The 13,853-nt window shown below is 39.3% G+C and overlaps 2 protein-coding genes across 5 annotated transcripts in view; one reads left to right on the top strand and one right to left on the bottom strand.

The window, feature by feature from the left end:
• The window catches only part of arhgef28a (Rho guanine nucleotide exchange factor (GEF) 28a), a 111,688-nt gene that overhangs the window by 68,773 nt on the left and 29,062 nt on the right, over positions 1–13,853 (top strand). The gene's annotated exons all lie outside the window — the stretch shown is intronic.
• LOC311038214 (uncharacterized protein) lies at positions 8,050–10,628 on the bottom strand (the record flags this gene model as incomplete). The annotated part of the gene is made up of 3 exons (XM_084047595.1): positions 8,050–8,314; positions 8,405–8,565; positions 8,687–10,628. The coding sequence occupies 3 exons, from the start codon at positions 10,626–10,628 to the stop codon at positions 8,057–8,059; spliced, it is 2,361 nt and encodes a 786-aa protein (XP_083903721.1). The 3' UTR covers positions 8,050–8,056.

Here is a 13,853-nt window from a genome sequence, read left to right as displayed (position 1 = left end):
CCGTGCCTCAAAAAAGAAGTTTGAGAGCGTTTTAAAAAGTAAAAAAGTAAAAAGTGTAACTGGCCACAGAAACAATGGCGGATCGTTCCATTTTTGTCGGCTGCACTCGGTCCCATTCGGGCTCACTCGTACTCGCCACCTGATTGGCCAACTGTCGCTGTCAATCACAGAACGATGAGCGACGACGCTGATAGGCTCGGTTAGTTGGTAATTCCACTAGAAACACCCACAATGGGCGATCAGGCCAGACTCACTCCTGAAATCAAATGGAAATGAGATTTCCGGAGGCTTTTACCAGGCTTTTACCAGGCTAGTAACCTCGTACCTCCATATTTAAACTTTTTTATGTTTTTACCTTGTCATACTACAGTGTCGGACAGAATAATAATAATACGTACAATTTATAGAGCGCTTTTCCACTGTAAGTACTCAAAGTCGCTTTACAAAACCAAAACAAATATAACAATAAATATAGCTGCAAGCAGCGATAATACGGGGCCAGTGAATAGAGAGAGAGAGAGACATGGAAACAGAATAGATTGAAGAGAGAGAGAGTGACATGGAAACAATAGATTGATGAGAGAGAGAGATGGAAACATAATGGTTTGATTGGACATCTCAACCTACTGCCATTAACAGGATTCGAACTCTCAACCTTCAGACTAATAGGCTGCAACACTACCTATAGTGCTATAGCTTTGTCCAGGCTGATATTGTCTGTTGAAGATCATAAACTCTTGCCTTCTTTCATGAACCAAGCCCCTGTTTCACTAACACTAAGATCACTCGTTCACAAACCATTTACCAATGAAGAAATTGTACATCTCCTCAGAACCAAAACTAGTGAAAGTAGCCGATCTACAAGCTCACAAACCGTGAAAAGTTGTGAGATTGTAGATCAGCTATTTTCAGAATGAAGTATGTCATACGTTGAAAAAACGTACTCTCAAATAAGCATTTCAGGTTATCTTTACCATTTGCACATGTATTCATTGATACAGTCATGTTGTTTGCAATTCAACTTAAATTAAGTCTGCAACAAGTGAGGCTTGAACTAATCTGAGTTCCCAGAAGTTTTCGCCGGCTCGGCGAGGAACTTCTGAGCCAGAGCCCTGGGATTTGTGGGCGGGATGTAATTTACGCTCTGAATCTGAGCGGACACGCCTCTTACCGGTCTGGAGCTGTGCAACTTGTGTAAAAAGTCAGACGAGAGGCAAACAGCAGTACACAACAATGGCGGCCGAAATTTCTCAAGGGGAAATTGCTTCCCGTCGATACTATTTAGATGCAACACCCACTGCATTTGGATCCCGCCCCCTTTTCTTCATTGGCTGTTGATTTGAATCACAACGCAGTGGCCGCGCCCCCGCTGTCCAAACTCCGAGGCAATGCCTCCCAGACTAGGCTTGAACTGGCGACCTTGAGATTGTGAGGCATTCATTTAAGGGAGACGCCATTGGCCCAACAGACAAGTAACTGTGAAAAAGGAGATCACACAGATGATACAGTTTCACGCAAATAGCTGAAAAATCCTGGGTTTAAGTGTTTTTCAAACTGCTCAAAATTGCGGACAATCTAAGGGCGGAGCTTACTGGTCAAAGCGATAGATGTGTTCCTCATGAGTCAAGGCACAAGTGTAAGCAAGTTTCACGACTTTCGGCCAAACGAGGCATGACTTTTGCCTGTTTAAAGTTTGCATTTTCAAAAAATTGCTATAGCGCCCCCCTTTGGCCAATTGGAGTGAGATTGGTTTCAGTGATATTTGGAATGACTCTCTACATTACTGCAACGTTTCAAAGAAATGTGAGTCTTGCATGTATGTGTTAGGGGCAGATGAATAATTTTCATAAAACTGCAATAGTTAAAATCTATTTCCTCCTGGGATTTTTGAGTAATCTGCACAAAACATTTTACACATGAACTTAGGACCTTTGCCGACAAAACAAAAGCGGCGGATTTTCCATAAGTGAAAAAATGCAGAGGTTATGAGCCAATGGCTGTTTTTCATATAATTCAAAATGGTGGGAGATCTAAAGGTCAGAGGTCAAAAGTCAGAGGGTGAAAGTTGTTCAGCATGAGGAGACGCATATGTGTATCCAAGTTTCATGGCTGTAGGTCAAACAGGGCATGAGTTGTACCTGTTCAAAGTTGCCATTTTCAATTGAGTGCTATAGCGCCACCTTTGGACGAAAGATTGTGAGAATTATTTCTTGATCGTTTTTCATGACCATCTACCATATGGCCGAGTTTCGTAAAAAGCGACTGCACGGTTCAGCCAGAACTGCGAAAAGTGGCAGAAGAAGAAGAAGAAGTGACAGAATACTGCCAATAACAAAACAGGTCCAGAGCTGAGCTCTGGCCCCGTAATAATAATTGAACAGAGTACATGGGCTTTTATTTCAGCATGTTAACTTTACAGGAAGTGAAAGGCTGTATTTTCTATTAGCATGGAATCCCAATTGATGTCACTGGTAGGCAGTGGTGGAAAGTAACTAAGTACATGTACTCAACTTGAGTACCTCAACATTTTACTTAAGTACAATTTTGAGGTATTTATTTGTACTTTAATTGAGTATTTCAAATGTCCAATACTTTTACTTCTTCTCCACTACATCTCAGAGGCAAATATTGTACTTTTACTCCACTACAATTATTTGAAAACCTTTAGTTACTAGTTACTTTGTAGGTTTTGATTATTGCAAAACATACATTAACCACTTCAGCCCTTTATACATTTCGGCCATTTGAAAATAGCCGATCTACAAGCTCACAATGTGTGGCGTTGCACCGCATTGTGAGCTTGTAATCTGCTATTTCCAAAGCAAAAAAAAATAAATTTTACACATTTGAAAACTTGTGAAATGGGACATTCTGCATAATGTCTACTTTCTACTTTCGGCACTTTTAAGTACATTTTGATACCAATACTTTTGTACTTTTACTCAAGTAAAGTTTGAATTCCGGACTTTTACTTATCAGAGTAGTTCTACATTGCGGTATTGATACTTTTACTTAAGTAAAACATTTGAGTACTTTTTCTACCACTGTCAATTAACTCACCCCATGAAGCCTTGAATTCATGGATATTTTGTATTGTTGCCTGATCCAATCCTTGGTGGTCGGGCTCATTCACTTTTCACCTTTTTAGGGCCTAGCTAGTTCTGTGCTCAGACGTCACTATAGTCTATTCATTAAACCCACAAGATTTGGGTTTAGGCCAGGGGTCTTCAATAGGGGGTCCGGGACCCCCAGGGTATCCTCAGAGATACTGCAGGGTTTTATTTAACCACTTGAACCCTATTAAATAAATTGAAAATACTCAAGTAAAGGAAAAGTACCTCAAGATCGTACTTAAGTAGGCCTACGGTACACACACACACACACACACACACACACACACACACACACACACACACACACACACACACACAGTGTTATATATATATTCAAGGTTTTGTAGTGAGTTTGTATATTTCTATTGCTGTACAGAGCCATCAGGTGTGAAGTCTTTCTGCTCTGTTATTAGAGACAACATGTTACTGCTTCTGTTTGAGACCCTGGACCTTCAGTAGATGAGATTCTCAACCTTATTCATTTCAAGGACCCCCAGTGTGATATGCATTAGACCAGTGGTTCTCAACCTATACAGGCTGTGACCCCCCCAAATGAATCATATTTGAACTGGGGACCCCCCACCCTGACAACTGACAAGGACTTGTTGGCATTACATTTAGTTTGACTCTGTTCCGTAGATAAATATTGTGAAAATAGCGTACTTGCACTGCAAGGCGTTGTGAGCTTGTAGATCTGGTATTTTCCTAATGTTTGCGTCTTTCTTGCTTAATATTTGACAATTTGACCAATTTGGTATTAAAAGCGTTTTAAAAGTCATTAAATTGTAACTTTAGAAATGTGCAGATACCCTGCATAGGCCTACTGTTGAGTGAGAAAACAATGTTGCACATTAACTCTATGCCTGCCAATGACGTATATATACGTCTTTTAATTATCAGCTGTTGTCCGCCAAAGACGTATATATACGTCATGGAAAAAAAGGATTTTTTTTTGCATTTTTTTATAATTTCAACCCTTGTCGAATTACGAACAGATTAGGAGCTAAAAATGTTCGAAGATTTGCTGCTCCATTCACTTCAATGTTAAAATTCAAACGGACAAACAATTCACTTTGTTCTTTGGTTTAAAACTACTGGTTTTGAGCTATATTGAAACATCAAACAACACATGTCAACGAGGTCAAAATGACCTCGTTGACATTTGTGAAACCACACCTGAATCTCATCTGTGATTAGAAACCATCTGGGGATCAATCATACTGGAGGAAAAGAATCTGTGGCTACGCGAACAGGTACCAAAATCATGGCAAAACCCTGGCAGAGGCTACAGACTGTTCTGAAAAAACTCTGGCAGGCAGAGAGTTAAGCTAATCATCTGGGGACCCCCCAAAACAATTCGGGGACCCCCGTGGAGGTCCCGACCCCCAGTTTGGGAACCACTGTATTAGACCACGGACCCCCTATTTTTATCCCTGGGACCCCAATCTACACTGTAAAATCCTCATTGTTAATTTAGTGCTTACTGTGTGATATCATCGCTGTCAGATAGGCTAACATTTGGCAGAAATAGCAGATCTGCAAGCTCTCATTGAGTTTTGTTGCGATGCACCTTTTGGCAAAGAGATTTGGTGTAGAGGGAAAAAAGGAGGGGTCCAAGTATAGAGCCTTGGGGGACCCCTAGGATTAAGGCCTACCTGGTTAAATAATATAAATTGACCATAAAGTCATAGAGCTGCAACACATATTCCGACTAATCAATTTAATCTATTATATAATAAATAAAAAAAGGCATTAGAGTGTTTATGTTGATTTATTGATATAAAACATATTTTATAAAAATAGCATACTAAGTGATTATTCATTAGACCAATAAGTAATCAATGATCAATAGAACAATCACTAAGAAACTAAATTGCTTCCTTTTTACAGACATCCATTGGTGGGAGTAAAAGTATAGATACTCTGTTACAAGTCTGGTATTAAAGATTTCACTTAAGACAGTACTAAATAGGCATCAAAATGTACTCAAAGTACTAAGTAAAAATACAAGGTATGCAGAACGTCCCATTTTGCATGTTTATAAAATAAAATCGTTAGTGTATGTTTTGCAATAATAATCTAAGTAACTAAGTAACTTGTCGTGAAATATAAAGTACAATATTTGAGGTGTAGTGGAGTAGAAGCATTGAAATATGGAAATACTCCAGTAAAGTAAAAGTATCTAAAAATTGCACTGAAGTACAGTACTTCAGTAAATGTACTTAGTTACTTTCTACCAATGCTTTTTACAGACAACACAATGTCAATGACAATTATGTCAAATCAATTCAAAAACATATTGTCCTTCAAGTCACCAGTCAGATCAGTCAGTCTTTCTCATGTCATGGACTCCAAAATGTATGTGTATTTCACTGGAGTGCAGAGCAGACCCCACCTGAAAAGATTTCGTGCCAGGGACCTCCGTAAAGGATGTTAGTTGTAAAAATAATTATCGAAATTATTACAAATAACTTCTTCTCATTTCAAAATGTTCAGAGAATTTTTCAAAATAGCAGATGACTGGTTTTGATGCTAAATTAACACATTTTGCTCGGGACGCCCTGGAATTCCCTCAAGGACCCCCTGGAACCCCCTCAAGGACCCCACTTTGAGAACCAGTCACTTCAGAGTCTTTAAGTCCAGATTCTTGCACTGGTAGACTGACACTGGTCTTTATGTCAGGGTGTGTAGACGTGCACACAGCACTGACACTGGTCTTTATGTCAGGGTGTGTAGACGACGTGCACACAGCACTGACACTGGTCTTTATGTCAGGGTGTGTAGACGACGTGCACACAGCACTGACACTGGTCTTTATGTCAGGGTGTGTAGACGACGTGCACACAGCACTGACACTGGTCTTTATGTCAGGGTGTGTAGACGACGTGCACACAGCACTGACACTGGTCTTTATGTCAGGGTGTGTAGACGACGTGCACACAGCACTGACACTGGTCTTTATGTCAGGGTGTGTAGACGTGCACACAGCACTGACACTGGTCTTTATGTCAGGGTGTGTAGACGTGCACACAGCACTGACACTGGTCTTTATGTCAGGGTGTGTAGACGTGCACACAGCACTGACACTGGTCTTTATGTCAGGGTGTGTAGACGACGTGCACACAGCACTGACACTGGTCTTTATGTCAGGGTGTGTAGACGTGCACACAGCACTGACACTGGTCTTTATGTCAGGGTGTGTAGACGTGCACACATCACTGACACTGGTCTTTATGTCAGGGTGTGTAGACGTGCACACATCACTGACACTGGTCTTTATGTCAGGGTGTGTAGACGTGCACACAGCACTGACACTGGTCTTTATGTCAGGGTGTGTAGACGTGCACACAGCACTGACACTGGTCTTTATGTCAGGGTGTGTAGACGTGCACACATCACTGACACTGGTCTTTATGTCAGGGTGTGTAGACGTGCACACATCACTGACACTGGTCTTTATGTCAGGGTGTGTAGACGTGCACACAGCACTGACACTGGTCTTTATGTCAGTGTGTGTAGACGTGCACACAGCACTGACACTGGTCTTTCTGTCAGGGTGTGTAGACGTGCACACAGCACTGACACTAGTCTTTCTGTCAGGGTGTGTAGACGTGCACACAGCACTGACACTGGTCTTTCTGTCAGGGTGTGTAGATGTTCGCATAGCACTGCTGCCCACATCTTCTCTCATGAACCTATTCTTCAATTTCTTCAGGCTGGTTCTTGAGTTCCAGCCTTGATCTTGGGCAAACTTGTAAACACATCCAAACAGAGCAGGAAACATCTCCATCAGGTCAATGTCAGCTGCATCCTCATCGTCAGCGCTGTGAACAGAGAAATGAAATTCTGTTGTGATGGAAACTAAGTAACTAAGTGAATTTACTCAAGTGCTGTACTTTTTTTTTTTACCATTCATTTCCATCTATTCCAGCAGATATCAGCCAATGGAGTAGTGTGGTGGTGTTTACCTGTAGAAACACACTGCCCTCCCACTGTATTTTGGTGTTTTCGCTTATTTAATATTCTTTTGGGTAGAAGGGATGTTTTTTGGGAAATCAGAGCAAACTGTGAAAACACCGACATATAGCGAATATACAGTGTGTTTTTGTAGGTAAACACCACCACACTACTCCAGTGGCTGATGACTGCTGGTATAGAAGGAAATGATGGGTTAAAATGTATTGATTGTTTTGTTAACAGATGGCAAAGTCACATACTATGCCTTTAATGTTGAGTTACTTTGACTTATGTGAGGACGTTTTTTTTTCGTTTTTTTTCAACAAATTGAGAACCACTATAATATAGATTGAAGCCCACGGTGCCTTGCCAATTTTTAACTTACTAGTGCCCAAGGAGATTGCGTATGAAGCGCAGCAATCCAAATGTGTTCTCAGGGTAGGGCTTCTTGTAGCCATCCATCTTCTGGACCAACACAGGTGGGAACTGGAATAAAAACATACAACTTAAAGATCAAATGACTTGGAACTAAAAATCACTCTTTAGTTTTCATGGCAAAGCAGGTTTGTTTCTATACTCAAAAATAAGCGCTTTACATAGGGTATGCAAAAGCATTTTAAGAGACATAGAGAATAGAAGCAATAACATAGAGAAATAAGAACAAACATTAAAGTGCAATTGTAGTTTTATTTCTTCTCAAATTATTTGCAATAAGCTCATGTACCTTCTGTTTCCACGTGTTGAACTGTCCTTTCTCACCATACTGGTCGAGTGCCCTCATGAGGTCCATGTCTGCATTTCGAGCAACTTCCTTTTGATTTCCAATCTCTCTCAAGTATTCTACTTTCCTGGAAGAAAATACAGAAAACATTAGGCTACTCTTAAAACATAATATTGGCAGAATATAAGTACCTTAATGTCAGATCAAATATTAGCTGAAAATACGTTTTAGATATCAGAATGCATGAACAATAACGGAAAATATTTTAATTTAAATCATACTCCTCCTTTTCTTTCTTTCTTTCTTCTTCTGACCAAAAGAAGGGATGAGCCAGGCATTCCTTCACTTTAGGTCTTTTCTTTGGGTCTTCATCGATCATCCACTCAATGAGATTCTTAGCAAACACATCCTGAACATCATCCAGGTTGTACTTTCCATCGTAGATGTTTGTTTCACATCTAAAGTCATCGCCAAATGGATGGTGTCCTCCAGAAAGGATGTAGTACACCAACATCCCAGCCACCTTAAGAAGGTACATGGAAATTAGCTGCATCATTTTTATGTTGTTTTCATTTATTAAATAGTTTTCACTCAGAATTATTTTTTTATTAACCTGGATATCAGCGCTTCTTTTAGCAATATCACTGTGTTTAGGTATAGTCTCCTTTGCCTTCCAGCATTTCGTTCCTGCATTGCTTGTGTGTAGAGTTGTTTGTCCTTTTTGTAATCGTCGGCTTATTCCAAAATCTGCTAATCTTGCTTTATCTTTAACATCTGTAAGGCAAATTGGGTAGATCAATACAATAAACAGTGTTTAAGATTGATGGAAAATACATTTATTGTATGTTGTTTCAATCTCTGAAACTGTGTGCTCTTATTTTTTTCTGTATCTTACCAATGAAGACATTCTGTGGCTTGATATCTCGGTGGAGAATATGAGGATTTTGGCAATGAAGAATGCTTAAGCTATTGAGAAACTGTTTTGCAAGATCCCTCCTCATTTCACTAAGTTTGTCTTCAGGAAAGGGATTGATTGATTCATTGATGTATTCTTCCAGCGTGTATTCACATAACTGAAGAACAAGGTAGCCAAAGTTCTCATCCTCTGCAAAGTCGACGTATCGTACAATCGAAGGATCATCAAGCTCTGGAAGACGTAAAAAGCCTTCCTCATTCTTCAGCACTTGGTAGTTGGATTTTAACATTCTCTTAACTGCGACTTCAGTGCCGTCATCTCTTAACCCTAAGAAGACCTCAGTTCCATCACTTCCCTTGGCAATGAGGAATGCATCATCTTTCACAAACACAAGACTCCCAACTTTGGTAACTTTACATTCGTCTATGTTTGCAAGCTTCTCTAACTGTTGCTTCCATTTTTTACTGATTTGGAGCCATTTTCGAGGTTTTGGTGACACACTGGCTACGGGGTGGATAGTTTGCACATGTGAACTTTCAGTCAGACAAGATTCTTGCTTTCCTGATTTTTTTCTCCTTATTCGCTTCTTCTTTTTGGATCCTGGTGGCTCTGTACTGGCAGTTGTGGAAACATCACACTCTGAGCTTGGCTTGTTTAGATACTTTTGCATTTCTCTAAGCTTTTCTTTCAGGTCATTATCCATCTGCATGTCTGCAATGATATCTGTAATGATATCCTCAGGCACATGATCTATTCCCACTGATGCACAGATGTCAGTGGCCTGTTCACATGGAAGCAGGTTTGCCAGTATGCCATAAGTATAAATTCTCATAGCAGAGGAGTGCTCTTTCTTCACAAAAGGAACAATTATTGTGCATAATGTATCCATGAGGTACTGATTCCAGTCATCTTTGACTTTACTTTTTTGTGCTATCACATATAGAGTTATCAGAACGCTTTGCTGTAATTGAGGAATTTGAGTGCTTGTGGAAAGGAGTTTCAGCAGCTTGGGGATCATAGACAGTGATAACTGACTGGGTATCTCTCTCATTGTGCAGAAAACTGCATGTAGACTTCTAACAACTATACGCTGCGTGGTTGCACCTTGAATTTCTGGAAGGCGTTTGTCTGCATTTTCAATGTAGATGTTCAGCTTATCATTGTCCTTTAACCACTTAATAGTTCTCTGACGATACTCTTCTGATGGTCCGGTAGCTGTAAAGAGTATGTCAATAATGGTCAGATGGGTCTGAGGATTCTCATCCAGCATATAACGATCAAAAATTCTGAAAACTTCTGTTGGAGTTTTCTGTTGTACAGCAATGTACAGATCTATAAAATGTTTTATTTTAGAATAATAGTCACCACCGCTCAATGCAAGCTTATGCATCATGTCAGATATTTTTAAATTGAAAATACCATGTGCAGGATGTGTAACAGGGATTGTATCTACAATCCCTCCAGCTTTGATTAGGACTAACACAATATCATCCCTCTTACTGATGGCAGCAACCTGAAGTGGTGTCATAGCGCGGGGTGCATTTGTGATAGCACTTGGATTTGCTCCTGCTTTAATCAGTTTGTGCACAAAATCAAGTGGTGTTTTGTAAAAGGAGGCAAAATGCAGAGCGGTCCAGTTATTTGTGGATAACTGATCTGGGTTTGGATGCTCTTTCAGAAGAAAGGCAAAAATGTCCTCCTTGTGATATACCACAGCAGCAGCCAAAGGACATATCTGAATGTTGAGCTCTTTGGATGGGTATAGGCCATTAATGTCTTTGTCTCTGATGGATCTCTTGAACTTCTTGAGGTTTCCACTCATAATGAACTGTATTATGGGATGTGTTTCTGTTGGGGCAGCTGTGGTCCCTGGTGGAACCACTTGGAGCTCATTATTCATGCTCTGCGCTACCGGATACATGTCTTTGCTTCAGAATAACTGTTGACAAAGAAAATGGGTTCAATACATTTGCTCAAACATGTATTATGTATTTAACTGTGTTCCCATCTTGTTGTACGCAGAGATTCTTATTCGTTAAGCAGTGGTGGAAGAAGTATAGCCTGGTAAACCCTCCCTCTGGAAATCTCATTTCCATTTGATGGAAATGAGATTTCTGGAGGGAGGGTTTACCAGGCTAGAAGAAGTAGGCTACTGACATTCTTTATTTAAGTAAAAGTATGAATACCACAATGTAGAAATACTCTGTTACAAGAAAAAAAATCCGGTATTCAAAATTTACTTAAGTAAAAGTACAAAAGTATTGGCATCAGATGTACTAAACGTACCAGATGCAGAAGTCCCATTTCACAATGTATAATACTCCGTTGAAAATAGCAGATCTACAAGCTCACACCACATCACAAAGCAACACATTGTGAGCTTGTAGATCGGTTATTTTCAAATTGCCAAAGTATATAGGTCTGAAGTGGTTTTGTACTAATAATCAATATCTACAAACTAACTAGTAACTAACGTTTTCAAATAATTGTAGTGGAGTAAAAGTACAACCATTTACCTTTGAGATGTAGTGGAGTAGAAATAAAATTATTGAAAATTGTAAACACTCAAGTAAAGTAAGAAAGTATACCTCAACATTGTACTTAAGTAGGCTACAGTACTTGAGTAAATGTACATAGTTACTTTCCACCACTGCATTGTAAGGCTGTTTGGAAAATGGCCAGTAATTACACTAGTTACAAGGATACCATTGTAAAGGTATAGCAGTGTTAGGCAGTGACTATTTACTAGGTAATATATTGCTGTAATATTATTACTTTCCCCAGTAACTAGTAGTGTAAATTATTACTATTACCAAAACATTAATAATATCACAGATATTATTCCAAGTCATTTTGAGTTATTGAGTTATAATGAATGTGATTTGTTTATGTCTGAGACTATATTAAGCCTATCATTTATTCTCTATAGTAGGATATTGTCACATTGTGAAAAAAGAACAGATCTAAGCTATCAACTACATTGTGATGTGACACATTTGTAGATCTGTTCTTTTTTTAGCACATGCCCATTGCGAAATTATGACACTATTTTTAAAAGTATAGTGATATACTTAACATGTAATGTAACCATTTACTCTTGATACCAGGAAATAAGTTGTACTATTATAATGTTTTATAGGAGTAATAAGTATCTAGTACCTTATTACTCTTCCGGAGTAAATTGCACGATGTCTCTCTTTAAAATGCTATGAACATAGACTTTGGGTGTGGCAGATTTAATAGTGTTTAACAGCAGAAACATACTGGTCTTGTTCTGATGTTACTCTCATAAAATAAAATGATAATAAAAAAAGGAAGGGGAAAAGAGGATTTCACATGTCACAACCTTCATACTTTAAAACAGTTTTACAAAAATATGTTGATAGTAAACAAATAGTACAAGTCACAACCGCTCAGGTGTTTTCCAACTGCCTGTAGTTTAACAACAGCATTAAGAATAAGGTGGTAAATTAAACTTACAGTTTCTGGGTTTAATCTTGACATAGACAGATAAACACGTCTGTCTTTCAAATCCACGTCACACCTGTGTCAGTCTGGTTACAACATCATGAAAAATGGTCCTTAGGACTTCCCACTCTCTCTCTCTCTCTCTCTCTCTCTCTCTCTCTCTCTCTCTCTCTCTCTCTCTCTCTCAAAAAAGCAGTAGTCTAATCCTAATAATATAGCTGCAAGCAGCAATAATACGGGGCCAGTGAATAGAGAGAGAGAGAGACATGGAAACGGAATAGATTGAAGAGAGAGAGAGTGACATGGAAACAATAGATTGATGAGAGAGAGAGATGGAAACATAATGGTTTGATTGGACATCTCAACCTACTGCCATTAACAGGATTCGAACTCTCAACCTTCAGACTAATAGGCTGCAACACTACCTATAGTGCTATAGCTTTGTCCAGGCTGATATTGTCTGTTGAAGATCATAAACTCTTGCCTTCTTTCATGAACCAAGCCCCTGTTTCACTAACACTAAGATCACTCGTTCACAAGCCATTTACCAATGAAGAAATTGTACATCTCCTCAGAACCAAAACTAATGAAAGTAGCCGATCTACAAGCTCACAAACCGTGAAAAGTTGTGAGATTGTAGATCAGCTATTTTCAGAATGAAGTATGTCATACGTAAAAAACGTGCTCTCAAATAAGCATTTCAGGTTATCTTTACCATTTGCACATGTATTCATTGATACAGTCATGTTGTTTGCAATTCAACTTAAATTAAGTCTACATCAAGTGAGGCTTGAACTGGCGACCTTGAGATTGTGAGGCATTCATTTAAGGGAGACGCCATTGGCCCAACAGACAAGTAACTGTGAAAAAGGAGATCACACAGATGATACAGTTTCACGCAAATAGCTGAAAAATCCTGGGTTTAAGTGTTTTTCAAACTGCTCAAAATTGCGGACAATCTAAGGGCGGAGCTTAATGGTCAAATCGATACGTGTGTTCCTCATGAGTCAAGGCACATGTGTAAGCAAGTTTCACGACTTTCGGCCAAACGAGGCATGACTTATGCCTGTTTAAAGTCTGCATTTTCAAAAAATTGCTATAGCGCCCCCTTTTGGCCAATTGGAGTAAGATTGGTTTCAGTGATATTTGGAATGACCCTGTACATTTCTGCAAAGTTTCAAAGAAATGTGAGTCTGCATGTATGTTTTAGGCACAGATGAATAATTTTCATAAAACTGTAATAGTTAAAATCTATCTCCTCCTGGGATTTTTGAGCAATCTGCACGAAACGTTTACCACTTGAACTTTGGACCTCTGCCTACAAAAATTTCCAACGGATTTTCCATAAGTGAAAAAATGCAGAAGTTAGGAGCCAATGACTGTTTTTCATATAATTCAAAATGGTGGGAGATCTAAAGGTCAGAGGTCAAAAGTCAGACCACGAAAGTTGTCGGGCATGAATAGACGCATGTGTGTATCGAAGTTTCATGGTTGTAGGTCAAACAGGGCATGAGTTGTACCTGTTCAAAGTTGGCACTTTCAATTGAGTGCTATAGCGCCACCCTTTGACGAATGAGTGTGAGAATTATTTCTTGGTAGTTTTTCATGAGCATCTACCATATGGCCGAGTTTCGTAAAAAGCGTATGCACGGTTAAGCCAGAACTGGCAAAAACAAGT

Source organism: Gymnoscopelus microlampas (assembly GCF_963454915.1).
Source record: "Gymnoscopelus microlampas genome assembly, chromosome: 21".
In the NCBI taxonomy this organism is placed as follows: domain Eukaryota; kingdom Metazoa; phylum Chordata; class Actinopteri; order Myctophiformes; family Myctophidae; genus Gymnoscopelus; species Gymnoscopelus microlampas.
The sequence above is the reverse complement of the archived record's forward strand: the minus strand, read 5'-3'. Positions and strand labels throughout refer to the sequence as shown.